Genomic DNA, 17,821 nt, shown 5'->3' with positions numbered 1-17,821 from the left:
ATAGTGAATTGATTGGCTTTGGGTATCATTACATTCTTGACCTTTGACACACTGAAGATACAACAGCTAAAGTAGCCTTATTCCCTAAAAACACTTTGCTGTGTGCTAAGCACTGAGCTTGGCTTTTTATGTATACTATCTCTTTAAATTATCAAAATAACCCAATGAGCTAGAGCATAGTATTTTCATTTGGGGGATTGGGAAGGGCGGGATGTGCAAAGTTATTAAGAAACTTCTTAAAGTTTCCAGACTTCTCCTTCTGTAGAAGGGCACTTGAATATTTTTTAATGATGGTAGTCAGTATTGCCACATTTGAGTCTTGATGGCCTTTAAAAATACATAGGCTTATGGTTTGGGACTCTGCAGCTAGATCATAAAGTCTAAGTATAGATCACAACTTTTAAGTACCTGGTATGATTCAATTCAGGCTTTTGGGTTATGTATGTTTTTGCTGTTGTTTGCTCAAGCATGCTTATTTGATTTTTCAAACTAAGTGTTACTTCTAAAGCATTGGCAAATTATGATCATATTTATTTGAGGTGTTGATCTCTTTCTATTCACAAAAAGATAACCTAGTGGTTGTCAGAAGCTACTTACAGAGGGATTTTTGGCTAAACAAATTTGAGATAGATGACTACTGTGAATATAAGATGACATGTCTTAGACCATGAAACCAGCCCCTATACCCAATATAATGCTCTGGCCTTTAAAAATTGCTTTACCTTAAATATTATATCAATATCACTTTATTCCCTTCTTTTCACTTTGAAACATTGTGATTTGGAGGTTTTATTAGGGAAACTAATAAGAAAACTAATTCTCTTTCTTTATTTCACGAATCACTCTAAATTCATTGCTCTTTGAAAAGCCCAACATCTCTGCATTTTTATTAATTTAAATATTGTTGCCTCATCCCCAGAGGCAAGTAGAACCAAACTGAGTAAAACTCAGATAATATGGGACCTCACTGCATTCTTAACAAGATTTGTCATTTTTTAAAAGCTTTATAATTTACAAAGTTATGCAAAAGCTGCTGCAAAAGTATAATTTCTCATGTGGGATGTGGTTAATTATAGGCTGCATGTACTAGTGCATGACAAATGATAAAGCTTTACATTAAGCTTTTCATTATTAGGATATTTCATCTTATCTAAAAACTTTAATTACTTTAGTTCCATGAGGTCTATTGTGCACCAGAGCTAATCAGCAGTTCTTCTCCTTTGAGCTTTTCAAGATTTTATTGCTGTCAGTGGTAATGTGTCTGGAACTGGAAGATTTTGTTCTTGGGACTAAATATTAATTTAATTCTTTAAAATGGTATCTTTAAGAAAAGAAAAAATCTCAAATTATAAATAAATACATGTTAAAAGAAAATACAAAGTAATGTTAAACTTTTGGGGGGCTTGCATAGTATCATTTGTTAGTTTCAAGGACAGGGACAGTTAAGGGTACTGTACTGTTTTTTGTTTTTTTTTTTTTTCTGTACTGTTTTTTTTTTTTTTAATTTTTTTTTTTTTAATTTTTTATTTATTTATGATAGTCACAGAGAGAGAGAGAGGCAGAGACACAGGCAGAGGGAGAAGCAGGCTCCATGCACCGGGAGCCTGATGTGGGATTCGATCCCGGGTCTCCAGGATCGCGCCCTGGGCCAAAGGCAGGCGCCAAACCGCTGCGCCACCCAGGGATCCCTGTACTGTTTTTAATTACAGGCATGGGGAAGGTTTTGGGGTATTTGTTTTTGTTTACTAAATCTCAAAACAACCATTTAAACTTGAATTGTTATTAATATATTCCTAACCTTGATTTCCTGAAAATATTGTTCTATTTCTAAATTTTTGACTGTATTATTGATGTCAGGCAATTAAAAAAAAACAACCCACATCTCAAATGATTCCTAGAGACTAGAAAATGGAGATGAATAATGACTGATCTCCTTGGTCCTTTTTCTTGTGGTTTCTCCATTGCTCATCTATTTAAACTTGATGCTATGCAAACCGTGTTAGGCCTGAACATGGTAATTCCTGTCTATTACCTCTCTCTACCATGGTAATAAGAGCTAAAAACTAAATAGCACTCACTATGTGCCACACATTGTTCTTAGTTCTTTACAGACATTAGCTTATTTAATTATCACAGTAATCCTGTGAGATGGGTCTTAACGTTATCTCCATTTTAAAGGTGAGGAAAGTGAGATACAAAGTCATATAAAAACAAAAGCTAACTCCATTTATTGAATGCTTATTGTCTGTCAGGAACTGGTGCTAAATGCTATTTTATGTGTATTATTCCCATAATTCTCAACAACTTTGTGAGTTGGGTATGATTATCTTTTTTTATATATCTAGGTACGGATTCAGCAGATTAGCTGACTTTAAGGTAACAATAACTGCCAGTTAAATAACAAGTGCCTAATGGTACCAGAAATGAGGGTGTACATTGGATCTCAAAGACCATCTTCTTTGAGAATTAGTACCAGAGTTAGCATAGAATGCAAAACTGTTGTCAAAATGTCCATTGAAAATTCCTTAGTTGTCTATAATGACAGACGCAGAGATATATATATATATATATATAATGATAGACACAGAGACAATCTATAAATCCAACTTAACTGTTCTTTGCCTCTTGGGGAAAATTGGGTTACAATTCAGGAATCAGTAACTACAGGCCTGTGAGTCAGCTCCTGTTTTTGTAAATAAAGTTTTATTAGACCACAGCCATGGCGATTCATTTATGTATTTTCAAGGCTGCTTTGGAGCTACAAAGGCAGATATGAGTAGTTGCAACATAGACAAACTATCAAAGCCTAAAATATTTACTTCTGGTCCTCTAAGAAAAATTTGTTGACTGTGATAATAAATCATGTTTCTTTATGTGAATCAACATTGAAGAATTGGCTTGTCATTTGGGACCCTATACAAATATACATAAAAACTGTGTGATGTAATCTTACTGTCAGAGGTATGTAGGAACTGAGAGCAACCAAGGCTGTAGCATGTTCCCTAAATTACGGTCCTTTCTCAGATGACTCCCATGGAACTTAAAAAATGCACTTTTTAAAGTGCATTTGATTGGGTGCTTTGATTGATTTTTGAAAAGTAATGTTTTATGTTAATAATAGGAATATCCAAGTAAGTTCTTTTGCCCTAATGATTAATTATTTTATCTTAATTTAATATTCTTGGAAAACAGATCAGCTTTCATCTCAGAATTTTAGAAATTGTTTACTTTTTAGATAATTTCTGAGAGGGTTTTGTATCATAAATGGAATTAGATTTAGCTATATTTGAATTATTTGTATAACACGCATTAAATATTTCACTGATATCTTTTATTTCTGAAAATTCATGGCAACATGTAATTTCACCAGATGTTTGTATTGTTTTTCACTCCAAAAAATTGTATATTCAAAGTGTTTACCTTTTTTCAAATTCAGCACTTATAAAACCATCATAGTTTTCAGTATTTTAGCTTTACTGTTGGTTAAATTATTTCATATATTTCTAATTTTAATGTGTTTTCTGATAGTTATTTTTAGTCCTAAACAGTGATCCTTTTTATCATAAACATTTCATAGATGAGAGTAGTAAATCTTTACAAGCTTTAAGGTGTAGTATACTCTAAACAATACCTACAATGAATATTGTTTCTATCTTTAAGAAGGAAAAGTATCAGTATTACTTTCTCTGATATTTAAACATAAAAATTATGATTTAAGAATTCAGGTTTCTAAAAGTTTCTTAGTTAAAAAATGGCTGTACATATGAATGCATATTCATATGCATGCTGTATTATATGTCAATATATAACTGAATATAATTGCTGCTAAAATAATTAAATTTACAAACATATATGTACAAATAATAAATAGTCCGTATTATCTGAAGTGAAAATGACATCAATCTAAGTGAAGTCTATTTTCTCTTCCTTTTTGGTGGAAATAAATAGTTGTCTCTTCAATGAAAATTGCTCAGTATATCCACATTCATACACCTAATCCAAAAGGCCAGCTTCTTAAATTTTTTCTTTTTTTTTTCTGTTAGAAAAATGTAATATTGAATTTGGATTAACAATTATGAGCAAATTTACAAGTTTGAGTAAAATAGCATTATTACATTTTGTGAAAATATTGGCATATATGTGGTGACTTTTTGGTATTAAATTGGCTGCTAAAATTTTCACATATCAAAATAAGCAGCCTTGGGGCCTTTCACTTTTAAAAAGGGTCTCCGAAGGCTACCTTGAAAATACCCTTAAATTTGACATTCTTTTCTAAGCTTTAAAGTATTTATTAGCATTACCATAAATTAACTGACCAATTCACAGATGTACTGGTGATGTGATCAGGAACATTCTGAAAAGGTTGATGCTAAACATTCCTGGTTTTGAATCACAGCTCTCCCTCATCCTGTAGAATCCCAGAAAACTTTTAAAATTTTCTTTGTCTCACTTTTGGTTATGAAATGGTACCTACCTTATAGGTTGGTTAAGAGGAGAAAAGGAGATAAAGATCATATAAAGTACTCTTCACATACTCAGATTGTAGAAAACTGTCTTTAAAAATACCTTTCAGTCATTCAGCTTACTTAATGAATTAAATGTCTAGATTTCCCCTCTTGCCTTCCCTGATCCCCTTTGAGTGCTTTCATAATACCCCAACTTTTTAATATCCACTGTATATTGGTCTATCAACTCTTTGCATTACCTCTTGCCTCAAATGTCAATTTAAAAGGCTTTTTATTAACCTCAAATAAGAAGTTATTGACCGAAAATGTATTGTCTTACTGCTTCAGGTAACTTTTGAACAGAAGGATGTCTTAATGGAGATCTACAGAGAAATTATATTTCAGTGTAATTCATTTCCTTTGTAATTCTGTGTATTTTATTTTATGCATTTAAAAGCACTGTCCTAGAAAGGAGTTCATAGGCTTTGCCTAACTATCAAAGGGGTTCATGGTGCTAAGAAGGCTACGAATCTCTGATGGAAGAATTTTCATTTAGTGAAATACGATAAAGCAGTGATTGAGTGGTAAGAGAAGTCATCAATATCAGATAACTCAAAACCAAATGCTATTAGAATTGCTCACTCTGTCAACATATAAGGCTAGTGCAGCCAACTACAAAAAATTAAATAGTACTAACTTTGATTGTAGCGTCTTTTTCCTCAGCTTTGAAAGAAAAAAAAAATGGCCTCTGTTCTTCTAATACACAGGAAATACTCTATGATACAATGAGGGGAAGCCATGTATGATGGGAAAGAATAGAAGTATTGAAATCACAGTTGTTGATTATTTATCTTTGATATGGAAATAATATATACATTACTGGATTGTGGAAGGAGTAAAAGAAACAAACTACAGACAACACGTATCACACAGTGTCTGGTACATTGTGGGTACCACATAGCTATTAGTTTTCTTACACTGAGAATGTAAAATGAACTTTAACTGAGTTTGGTGGGGGTGGAGATTTGGAGAATGTAGTAGAATTGAGAAATGTGGTTACTTTTCTTTCTAGAATTGGGTTTGGTGGTTTTGTTGAATGGGGAAAACTTCATGAAAGAGGAATTATTTAGCAGGTAGAAAGGTAGAATTTAGTTGCAGGAATAGTGTGAGAGGAGGGCACAGACGGGAGAGGAGGAAAATTGAGTTTAGAATATAGGTTTTGTGGAAAGGAATGAATAAAGGGGAATGTACAAGTCACTGAACTCATGCTTTTCCTTAAGTTATCTGTTTTCAGAGCAGTGGAATTTTTCATCAGAGATAAGTATGAAAAGAAGAAATACTATGATAAAAATGCAATAGCTATTACAAATGTAAGTAAAATCTTCATTTCTATCACCAATTCTTGTTTGTTGAATAGATCTCAAACTTTTTTTAAAGACATTTCTTTGAGAGAGAGAGAGAGAGAATAGGGGGAGGGGCAGAGGGAGAGAATCTCAAGCAGACTCCCCACTGAGTGCGGAGCCTGACTTAGGGCTCCATCTGACAACTCAAGAGATCATGATCTGAGCCAAAATCACAAGTTGGATGCTGACCCAATTGAGCCACCCAGGCGCCCCAGATCTCAAACTTATCATACAATACAATACAGCTTAATTTGTTTTATTGTAAAAGTATACTTAGTTACATACTTTAAAAAATTTGAATATTGGAATTTTTTCCACGTTTATGAGCTCTCACAAAAGCAGAACTCTTAATTCAGAAAAGAAAATATTCTGAGTCTAATAACTATTAAATGTTATTTATTAAGTTAATTTATGAAAATTGCTAAAAGATAGAGTCACTAATTGAAAAAGAGGGGAGGGAGAATTATTTTATTCAGTTTTGGGAGTGAATGAAAAAGAATCAAGGTGATTTATCCCCTCTCCTAAGGGCTTTAGTGGATATATATGACATGGCATTTTAATTGGTTATTATCAAGCATTTTGATACCAAATAGTTGAGACCTTATTGCAGTGATCAAGTTATATCACTTTTTTCTTTTGTTTTGTTTCTGATTAATTTTTTTCATTACTGTTTAAGGCTAATTGTCTTTACTGTTGCAATTGTTTTTTTTTTTTTTTTTTTTGCCTTTGATTCCTAGATTAATAAGCCAAGCTATACACAGTTAATCTTGTGGTTAAGTAATCTGTCAAGTAATTTAGAGACAACAATTTCATCTCATTTTGTATACAAACTGGGTTTATCTTTTCAGTCCATGTGGAGAAGCAATATAATAAAAAATTAATAAACTACTAACAAAGTGAGGATATTTTAATACATTGTCTTTGATCATGAAAAAATCCTGTTAAAAGTATTTAAAGTATCATTAATGTATATTATGAAACAAAGACACCCTTGTGGATAGAGTTTGGGCTGCATTGGATACAGGAGAGGAAATCTTGAAAGAATGATAATAATTGATAGTATTGAGAATGATACTTAGAATGTCTGTAAAATTAAATTTGGTTGTAGCATTATGAGGGAGGGAAGGACTAACTGTAAAACATAAGTTATATATTTTCATATGAAATTTTAAGAAATCATTTTAGTATATTTATAAAGCATATGGTTTTACATTATACATCCTTTCCCCTTCTTCAAGTTTTTATTTAAATTCTAGTTAGCATAAAGTGTAATACTGGTTTCAGGAGTAGAATTAGTGATTCATAATTATATATAACAGCCAGTGCTCATCACAACAAGTGTTTTCCTCAGTACCCATCATCCATTTAGCCCATCCCCGGCCCCCTTCCTTCCAGCAACCCTCAGTTCTCTAGGGTTAAAGAGTCTTGTATGTTTTGTTTCTCTCACATTAAACACCCTTTTAAAAAATCATAAACATTTTTGTTGTTTTTAATTATATTTAAAGTATTTTTTTCTTCTTGACAACAGTTTGGAAATTATTTTTGTGTAGTAATGTATAGGAAAACAGTTTTATCTTTGGATGATAGCTGTTGGTATGAAATCTCCCCCCTCCCAGGTGTGAAAATGGTATTATGCTCAGTTAAGAGAATTTCTTTATTCACTAAGAGATATGTCCTGGAATAAAATATTCAGGGATGAAGTATCATGGTATCTGTAACTCATTTTCAGATAATAATAAATTATTTTAAAACTTCAGTGAAACCTGGCAGTTGATTGTGTGTGTGTGTGTGTATTGCCTGTCTGTGGAGAGAGAGAACAAGTATGGCATAATGTTAACATTTGATGAATATTGGTAAGGTTTATAGAGATATTCATTCTACACATTTTTACATTTTTCATAGGCTTGAGAATGGAAATTTCAAGATAGTCTTGAGATTATATTATTCATATTATGAAAATTTAGGAAAGTTCACAAAAATCACATTCAACCCAAGGGAAAATGTATTCCTCTTATTCTTTAATAAGCAAAAGAATAAGTTGTTAAAAATTTATATTTTAGCAAGTTTAAAATATTTCTCTTTCATGGCAATCAGTGTATAAGCAACTAATCTTATGTATCACTAAGAATTACATTATATATTTATATCCTTTTTTTTTTTCAGTAATAGATTGAACATTTGTTTAAGTAATTGCTGATCACTTATTATGGTCCCTGTTTCCTAGTATGACTTTTGCTTTCAGAGAGATTTAACTTCATAGTGGGGATGTGAGACTAGGTTGAAAAAATAAACCTGAGACAAAATATAAGTATCGTATATCTAAGGTACTTAAGGAGCACTAGTGCATTTAAGGGAATATCTAAGGAGGGACAGTTTGAATACTAACTGTACTCATTGTACTCTGATAAAAAGATATCATGAGTGACTTAAGCTTGATATGACTGTTACCCTGATATTAAATGGCTCCAAATTGCTTTATCTTTACAGCTTTTGTGTCTGATTTTTGTAGTTTTTCTGTCTTCTCTTAGCTGATATTTTTTAGTGTTGCCAATATATGTAACTGTCTTATTATTTTCTTATTTTAAACAAGAGTAAGGGCCTGAGGATTGACCCTGTATCTCTCTATAAGGCAGTTAACTTCTTAAACCCTTTTTTAAAAAATGATAAATTTCTTACCCTTCTGAAACATAAATATTTCAGATTATTGTGGCAAAATACAAAGCAATAAACTACAGGGAAACAATGGCAAAGAGTTTTGCTATTTTTCTGTGATATTGCCCCCTGCTTGCCAGGCCATTTAATGAGTCTATGAACTAATAAGCCTCATAGAAATCCATCATGTAGAGTATGAAAATATAGGATGGTATTTCCTTCATACCCAGGGATAGTTGTTAAAACTGGCATCAGCAAGCTGTTAATAAATGTGGTATCTGGTCCTATAAACATGGTGCTTCTGAGAAAGCAGGAGGGTTCTATGTGTTGCTTTGTGGAGGGAGCTTATGGTACATGCTGTATGATTTTGAGTGCTGTGCAGTACTCTAAGTGTGAATTAAGGGAGGAAGCTTAAAGAGGAAGAGCAAAGTTTAGATAAAAACAAAGGAAAATATATCTCCGAGTAGAAATGTTTTGGTACTACAGTTTGTACTGTTTTGTAGCCTCAAACAGAAAAAAAAAATGACATCTCATTTCTTTTGTATCTTTTAAAGTAACTGCATAGTGCTGGGCACCAATGTGGGCAGAGCACAGCAACCCTTATTCATATCGAACCTCCGTACTTTTCTTCCTTACCCCTGAGATCTGTGGTACCCTTTCACAGGATAGTTTGAAACTATATATAAAATTCAGAGATTGGCTGTTGAAGTTCCCCTGGATTATTTCTTCCTTTATTTGCTCTTTTAGTCATGCAACAAACATTGAATGTATACCATCTGCAAGGCACTGAGATTAAAATGATACAATCTTTTTTTTTTTTTAAGATTTCTTTATTTCAGAGAGTGTATGTGTGACAGGGGAGGGGGGTAGAGAGAGGGGAAGCAGCAGACTCCTCACTGAGCGGGGAACCTGATGTGGGACTCAATCCTCGACCTGGAGATCACAACTTGAGCCAAAACCAAGAGTCAGTTGCTTAACCAACTGAGCCACCCAGGTGCCCCAGAAATGATATAATCTGTACGATACTAACTCACTCTGAAACATTATTCACATGTAATGTAATGTATATGTACAATGAGGAGTATTCTAAAGCACAGTGTGCTCTGATAGAAGAATAAAAGTGCTATGGGAACACAGAATTTAGGTAGCAGTAGTTAATTTGGGGGAATTTTTAAAGGAGACGTATGTTTGAAATCATCCTTAATAGAAATGTAGGATTTCAGCAAAGAGAAAATAGCCTGAGTGTTAATAGTGCAGAAAGGACATTTCAAGTTGAAGGGACATTTTATCTCAACTGAAGTAGGATAAGGAAGACCAAGAGTTTACATATATTATTTGTTTGGGTTTGGTGAGTAGCCCATCAAACTGTCTTATCTAGTGAGTGTGAAAGAGGACTTTGCAGGGTGGGTAGATGATGAGGAGAGAATAAATGTAAGAGGAAATAAGTCTTGAAAGGCAATAGGAATTATATGGAGGACTTCTTTTTTTTGAGTAAGGCATGGTTGTTGTGTTAATTTTTTCTTGCCATTTAGCAGATTGCTAGTAATTTAGTGACTTCAAATGACACAGATTTGTTATCTTACAGTTTCTGTTGACTAAGAATCTGGACACGCCCAGTTCTCAGCTCAGGATATCACCAGGCTAAAATTAAAGAGTTGGTCAGGGATGTGATCTTATCTGAGGCTTATTGTCTTCCAAGCTCACAATTTGTTGTCAGAATTCATATCCTTGTGGTTGTATGACTGTGGTCCTGTGTACTTGCTGTCAGATGGGGACTACTCTCAGTTCCTAGGGGCCCCCCTCAGGTCCTTAACAGTTAACCCCATCCTCTTAGATCATGGCAGCTTATTTCTTCATCGGAGAATTTATATTACACTTCAAATCTCTTATCTTATGAATGGGCCCATCACCTTTTAAGGGCTCACCTGATCAGGCTGGGCACACCCAGAAGAGTCTCTTATTTGATTAAACCATCGTTAACTATTTGGGGATTTTAATGACATCTGCAAAGTCCTAACCTTTGTTATATAGTAACCAAGTCAAGAGAGAAAGTCTTTCATGTTCACAATCCTGCCCACACTTAAGGGGAGAACATTATATAGAGTATGTATACCAAGGCATGGGACTTGTGGCCATCTTAGAATTCTTACCTTAGTGATACAGAATGAATCTGACCTTCCTGGTTGTTCCTTAATTGAATGAGTGATAGGGGAATTTGCAAAACTTTGAGTACAGAAATCTGTCTTCTGTCCTGTCCCCTTCCCCTCCTTAGCCAATAGTGAATCACAGTTGGAAGCACAGTGATTAGGTGAGTTGCTAGAAGATCTAACAGGTCTTGAGTAGATGAGGCTGAACTCTGCCATATTAATTGCTCTTTTCCATCAGCAGCTTTTCTCTCCCCTTCCATGCCTTCTCCCTCCCTCTCTCTTTTCCTCTCCCCCTTCTCCCTTATTTCACACCCCCCCCCATTCTTCACAAGTATTTCCATGCTCTCATTATTCATTTGCTATTATAATGATCAGAAACAAAAAGAAAATCTACTAGAGCAGTAAAATGTATAAGTAACTATAACTATTTACTCCTGATCCCCTCACTTCCTCAATTTTGTCTTGGAAACCAATTGATAATCTTTGGGAGTTAGTGACTTTAAAATGAGCACTTGCTTGTTCTGGTTTCAATTTGTCTTACACATTACTTGCCTCCTTTATCACTTCTCATCTCTCAGAACTCATTTTGAGTACATACTTGAATTTGTAGCACACAAGGTTTTTAATTCTCCAATTTGAATTTCACATGAAATTACTGTTCTAATCAGTTACCATATAATTGAATATTAATAATATAAGGGTTTAAAAACAAAATTTTCACATGTTTTATATATATGTGTATGTATTATATAAAGACAAAATACAACTAAAGTTGAATTATTTCGACTTAGAAATTATTATAGACACAGTATTTCTATACTATTACTATAAAATAAGATAGCACTAATCATTTTATTAAACTCTTCACAATTTACTAATGATATAATTATTTAAGATACATGAGTGATTTCAAGACTGAATTGCCATGAGTTTTAGGTGTTCTTTAATAGCAGTGAGAAACTTAGATGAATAATTAGGTAATGACTTAGGATTAGTATAAAATAGCAGCTTCAAGTTGGCTTTCTTTGTTAATTCTTGTCATTACAATTTTAATTTCCTCTTCTGTGGAATAGGAATGATCGTGGTGTCTACCTTTCATAGAAATGTTATAAGAGTTAAATAAGATAAGGCATATTGCATTTTTAATAAGGTGCCTGGCACATAAGTGCTCAGTAAAATAAACTATTATAATGATTATATTGAAGGAAGATGGGGAAGGTATCAGCAGCAAGTGACTTCAAGCAAGTAGATAATTAAGACTTAACTCTAAGACTTTAGATCACTGGCATAATTTTGACCTGAGTTGTTTGATTTGTTTGTCCACATTTTATTCCGTGCTTTAATTATGATTTGCTGATGACTTGATGTAGCAATTAAGGACCTATATTTTGAAACTTTTCCAGATTTCTACATTTCGTAGTGACTTATGCAAAGATTTTAAAGTTAGTATATTAAAATTTAGGCTTCTTCTACATACTTGGTGGCTGTGGTTACTTAGTTAAGTTTATCAAAGCCTTTTAAGCCTCATATGGATGAGTTTGATTGATGGTGTCTTTTGTACGATTTACTTATTAGTTCAGTAAATGTATTTTCAGCTTTTGTGTCATTTACATTGATGTGGGAAATCATATTTTTAAGATGATTTCTGGACTCCTGAAAAACCTGAGGTTTGCAATATATTGAAAGGTCATGAGATAGCCATTTGAGAATTGTTATCATAAAATTTCCACTTAGAAAACATATCCAAGAGTTTCCAAAATGGGTTTGAAGCAATGTATTGCTAGTAATCAATCCATAGGCCTTTTTTAGTGGTATTATGTTTTCAGTGTTTTAGAACACCAGATTTTATTATTATAGCATTATTTTGTTGAAAAGGGTGGTAGTGGAAAAAATTTGATCAAGAAAATAATTTCATCTTTTCTTAAAAAGATAAATAAACATTTTGCCTTATGACCTTCAAATAATCACACTGATATTTTTATCATTTCAGTATGTATTTACTCACCTTATCCTGGTAGGCAGGAGTTGGATACTTGTTTTGCCTAATCAGTTTTTCTTTTGCAGGAGGTGAGTTTATGTAGTTGTATTACTTTAGGAATTTCTTCCATATAGGTAGGTTACTTTGGTGGTGGTCTAGAGAGGAACTTTTGGGCTTAAGAACAATTGGAAGGACTCTAACTCATTTATACCTGAAGGATATCTTTACTGGGTTCCCACTGTGCATTCTCTCATTGATGGAGGGGTTGGGCACAAGAATGGTAGGGAGTAGAGAGACATTCAGTCATAACAACTAAATTTACTGACACCACCAATTTCCAGTGAAATTTTCTAACATCAGAGTCTTTTCTGCTCTCTCTCTATAAAAGTACTAGAATGAAATGTGTTAATGTCTAGTTACAAAATAAATTCTTGATAGTAAATGTAGATAACATGAGATTTCAGAAAAGTATTTTAGCAGACAGTGAACTTACTAAGGACAGTGATAACTGCTGAGATTGAGCCTCTTTTTGCTTCTTCCTCTGAGATGCTCCCTTCCTCCTTTTTATTTTTCTGTAACATTCACAAGTATTTACTGAGACTTGTTGGGTGCCAAAAACTAAAGATAGTGAACAGAATAGAAACAGTGTCTTTCTTAGAGAACTTCAGTCAGTTAAAGAATACTGATAAGTATTTGGATCTTAACAAGATGGCATGTGATAATTTCTGCAATAGGGAAGATTATAGGAAGTGCTTTGGGAGTACCTCAGGTGGCCACTTTACTACTGAAGTGATGAAGGAATACTTCTTGAAAGAGGCATTGTCAACTTGAAATTAAAGGATTGGTAAGAACCAATAGAAGTATGGGTATTTCAAGCAGAGGAAATAGCAGGAGCAAAAACAGAAGCAAGAGAAGCAGAGTAGAGAGCTGGAACCAGGGGGAATCATGTATGGCTAGACAATAGTTTAGCCAGGGCAGGAAAATCATAGGGAGATAAAGTAGATGACATTTGTAGCCTGTTAAGGAGTTTGGACTCTGCCCTTATATAACGTGTATGAACTATTTAAAGCTTCTAACTAGGAATATCTAGTAATCAAATCTGCACTTGAGAGTTTCATAGTTTGGAGAAGAGCAGGATTTGGGGCAAGGAGGCCAGTTAGGATTAATCCAGGTGACAAATGATGGTGATTTTTTTTTTTTTTTTAGGATGCTTAATGGAGAAGATGGTGAGAAGTGGTTTTGAGAGATTTAGAAAGAACATTGAAGGGCACCTTGTTTTTCTTGCCTCTTTATTTTTTCCTTTTCCCTGTTATTTGTTTGTTCTCCCTCATCTGCCTGTTTTGTGGTGTTTCTTGCTTCTGATTATCCATATGTTGACCTCTATTTCCTAATTCCTTGCTCATATAATGTATCTTACCCTGCTCATTGACTTTTTAAAAATGAACTTTATTGAAGATAAAATTTATATGCAATAAAAGGCAGACAATTTAAGATACGGTTCATTGACTTTTTTCCCCTCAAATTTTTATTTAAATTCTAGTTAGTGAATACACTGCGACATTGGTTTCAGGAGTAGAATTCAGTGATTCATCACATACATACAATACTTAGTGCTCATCACAACAAATGCCCCTTAATGCCTATTTCCCCAGCCCCCACCCACATAGTTCATTGAGAAATATATAACCCTGTGTAGCCACCACAGAGGGTATATACAATTTTTCCTTTGCCCCAAAAGGTTCCTTTGTGCCTCTGTACTCTAGTGTCTGACATCTCTTGACATATTTCTGAAATTCATCCCTGTTTTTTGTATTATTAAGACAATTCATTTTGTATTTGCAGATAATAGTTCATTTTATGAGTATACTATAATTTGTTTATCTGTTCACCTATTAATTTGTCCATTGATTTTTCAAGTGTCTTTCCTACTGAACAACTCTGTGTTTCTTTCTAGCTGAAACAGTATTAATGCTTTTTTGGAAGGGAGCAATAAAATGCTTTATTATATTACTGTTATTTATTAAATAATTTTGTATTCTTCTGAGTTTTAACAGTGGCCAGATCAGTCAAAAGGAGAACACTTTAATAGTGAACTGTCATGGGTTAGTAATCCTTGACATGCTGAGTATACCTATTTCTCTCATATACTTTATGTTCAGTTATTACATGAATTTGGACAAAGAGATCTTTATGATATAGGTTATCATTTTAAGTGAATTTGTGTGCTTTTTTAATCTTATTTTTATATAAAGTTGCAATTAAAGATCTTTAGCGAGTAAATGTCCAATGGGATAAAGCAGCTCTGAAGCTAGGGTTTAAGGTATTGTTTTTCTTTTAAAATCTTCTCTTCCATATGTAATTTCCATTAGTAGTCACTAAATGGCTAATTGCAGAATTATGACAGAGCCAACAAGCAGTGTTCAAGCTAAAACAAACAAACAAACAAACAAAAAAACCCCGAAGTTTATGGTCTTGGATTGTGATTCAAGAATTAGAACTATAACTAACTTAATAACAAGCAGAGTGATTGAGGACTTACCTCCCAGTGTTATTTTGACATTACATAATGACCTTTCTATAATAGCACCTTTATTTTAAACAATTCCTTAGAGGCGCTATTGATATGATAGAGCAATATATACAGATGTCAGTTTTATGGCTCCAGAGATCTACTATGCATTTTGTAAACATATTTTAGTTATATTTTGGCAATAAAGAGAGCAAGAAGATAATGCTCCCATTAAAGTGATCAACTATGCATGTAGAAATTGGGAAGGAAGATGTGTGAAATCCATTTTCATATATAAATTGCCTCTGCTGCTTATGTAACTGTCTCATAATGCTTTGGGAGTAATTCAGCAAATACAGCACTGGAAATGGTGTTTGTACCTATTGATCTTAAGGAAGTGTATAAATTGCTTTTTGATAAGTCCTGCTGCTGCTCATCCCAGAGTTTTTTTTTCGTTCTTAAACAGCTTATTAAAACTTAATTAACTTTTACTATTTCAGCACTATTTACTTTATTTTCCATTCTTAATATAGTTATTACAAGTAAAAACAAAAATTCATATGTACTCTCCTGCTGCTCAAAACAACCTATCTTCCTGCTTTAGTATTTCAGTAGTAATATTAAGTAGAAGTTTACCATATGAAAAGCTTATTTTTAAAATACTTTTGGTATGATCTTACCCGAGTACATTTTACATTTTATATCATAGTGAATTCTATTTTAAACCACACACTATTCTGTAATAAATACTTTTATATTTAGAAGTTGCATGTGGGAATTTTAAGAAAGCAATACTCTCTACTCATGCTTTTTTTTTTTTCCTTAGTTACCATATTTCTAAGTGCTTCTATATCTCAGAAATGCATGAGTTTTGTTTTTTTCCTTTGCCTGTCAATTCTGATTACCTTCTTTTCGCTTTGTTCTTCTGACTTTTCATCTGTATTCCACAGATTTCTTCCTCTGATGCTCCTCTTCAGCCTTTGGTATCTTCTCCTTCTCTACAAGCTACTGTTGAGAAAAACAAATTGGAGGTATGGTAGTGTTCTAGCCAGCTGCATACCATAGTGTTCAGTGCTAAATGAACTTCTTTTACAATGTGCCATAATTTGGAAGTGGTGTAATAGTTGTTTATATTTGATGGGTCTCCAGCATTAACTATATTGAACACAACAATTTCTAAAATATTTTCCTATGCTGCAAGTAGGATTAAAAGACTTTGATCTGTTTAATTTCAGAATGACAGATTTATTGGTACTATAGATATAGCTCAACATTTAAGAAGCAATTTACTGTTGTTTCTCTGACTATACTTGCAGGAATATTTTTTTTTATACTTGATGTTGAATTCTTTGATCTATTAGAAAAGTCTTTGATTGAAAATGTTTTCTTTAGAACATTCCGTTGTTATAAGCATTTGAAGAAAATTAATGTTAAGTTTCTTTTTTAAGCAAAAGTAGCCATCATACAGATACGGTAATGTATATAATAATAGAGTTATAAATATAGACTCATCAGTGATAATCATTAGAATGTGTTGGTGATAGGGGTGACAGTGATTCCTAATGGAGGAAAACAGGTAACTTTATGGAGGTTTCTAATGCAATATAGTGTGTGCTGTGATTGATATTCGCTCACTGTGCTTCTGTTTACTACAGAAGGCAATCTTTTGATACATCTTAATTTCTTTCTTTCTTTTTTTTTTTTTAAGAGAGCACATGCGTGAGTGGGGACTGGGAGAGCAGCAGAGGGAGAGAGACAGAATCCCAAGCAAAGCCCAACATAGGACTCGATCTCATGTCCCTGAGATCATGACCTGAGCAGAAATCAAGAGTCAGACACTTAACTGACTCAGCCACCCAGGCACCTGAATATATCTTATTATTATTTTTTTAAAAATATTTATTAGAGAGAGAGAGAATGAGAATGAGCAGGGAGAGAGGCAGAAAGAGAGGGAGAAGCAGATTCCCTGCTGAGCAGGGAGCCTGACATGGGGCTCCATCCCAGAACCTCAGGATCATGTCCTAAGCTGAAAGCAGATGCTTCAGTGACTGAGCCACCGAGGCACCGCATATATTTTAAATTCTTAATAAACATCAGCTATGAGGATTAGGATGCATTCTAATTAGAGTAATAAGCATCTTGTGGGGGAAAAACCCCTGTGGGCAATGTAGATTGGGTATTTGCAAGTAGATGGCTTGGTTAGAACATGCATAGGATAGGGAGAGAAGTGAGAGAACAGCCTACTTCTAAGCCTTCTGAAGGATTTTGGTCTTTACTCTAAAGGTCCTTGTACTTTAATGATGAGTTTTAAGGGTACAAAAGGTAGCAGGATCTGATTTACTTGTCATCACACAGCTCCCCATCTCTGTGGAGAATAAATTATATGCTGAAGAGTGTGGAAAAAGCTTGAGAACCTGTTGCTTTAATAAAATGATGGGAGCAGTTGCTAAATTAGAGACAAAGGGAATAAAATGAGTGTAGTTTAAGAGATTTTGAGAAGACTGAATCTGTGGGATTTAGTAATCAATGGATTGTGACAGTGGTTTGGGAAGTCTTGATGACTTCCAGTTTCTGGCTTGAGCATCTCAGTACATGATGGTGCTATTCAGAGAGAAAAGGATGCAAGCTGAGAATGAGGAACAGTTTTGAGGAGAACAAAAGAGGGGAGGGATGAATTAAAAGTTAGA

At 33.7% G+C, this 17,821-nt stretch overlaps 1 protein-coding gene across 4 annotated transcripts in view; it reads left to right on the top strand.

Moving 5' to 3' along the window:
- Window positions 1–17,821, top strand: part of SMAP1 (small ArfGAP 1) — a 175,270-nt gene that overhangs the window by 72,081 nt on the left and 85,368 nt on the right. For 2 of the 4 annotated variants that reach the window (XM_041743059.1, XM_041743085.1), the window contains exons 4-5: window positions 5,740–5,815; window positions 16,085–16,165. In XM_041743059.1, coding sequence (XP_041598993.1) covers window positions 5,740–5,815; window positions 16,085–16,165 — 157 coding nt within the window. The remainder of the gene's footprint in view (window positions 1–5,739; window positions 5,816–16,084; window positions 16,166–17,821) is intronic. The other 2 variants (XM_041743074.1, XM_041743064.1) reach the window with 1 other exon arrangement.

The sequence above is a fragment of the Vulpes lagopus genome, chromosome 1 (genome assembly GCF_018345385.1).
Source record: "Vulpes lagopus strain Blue_001 chromosome 1, ASM1834538v1, whole genome shotgun sequence".
NCBI lineage: Eukaryota > Metazoa > Chordata > Mammalia > Carnivora > Canidae > Vulpes > Vulpes lagopus.
This window is presented reverse-complemented; position numbering and strand designations above follow the sequence as displayed.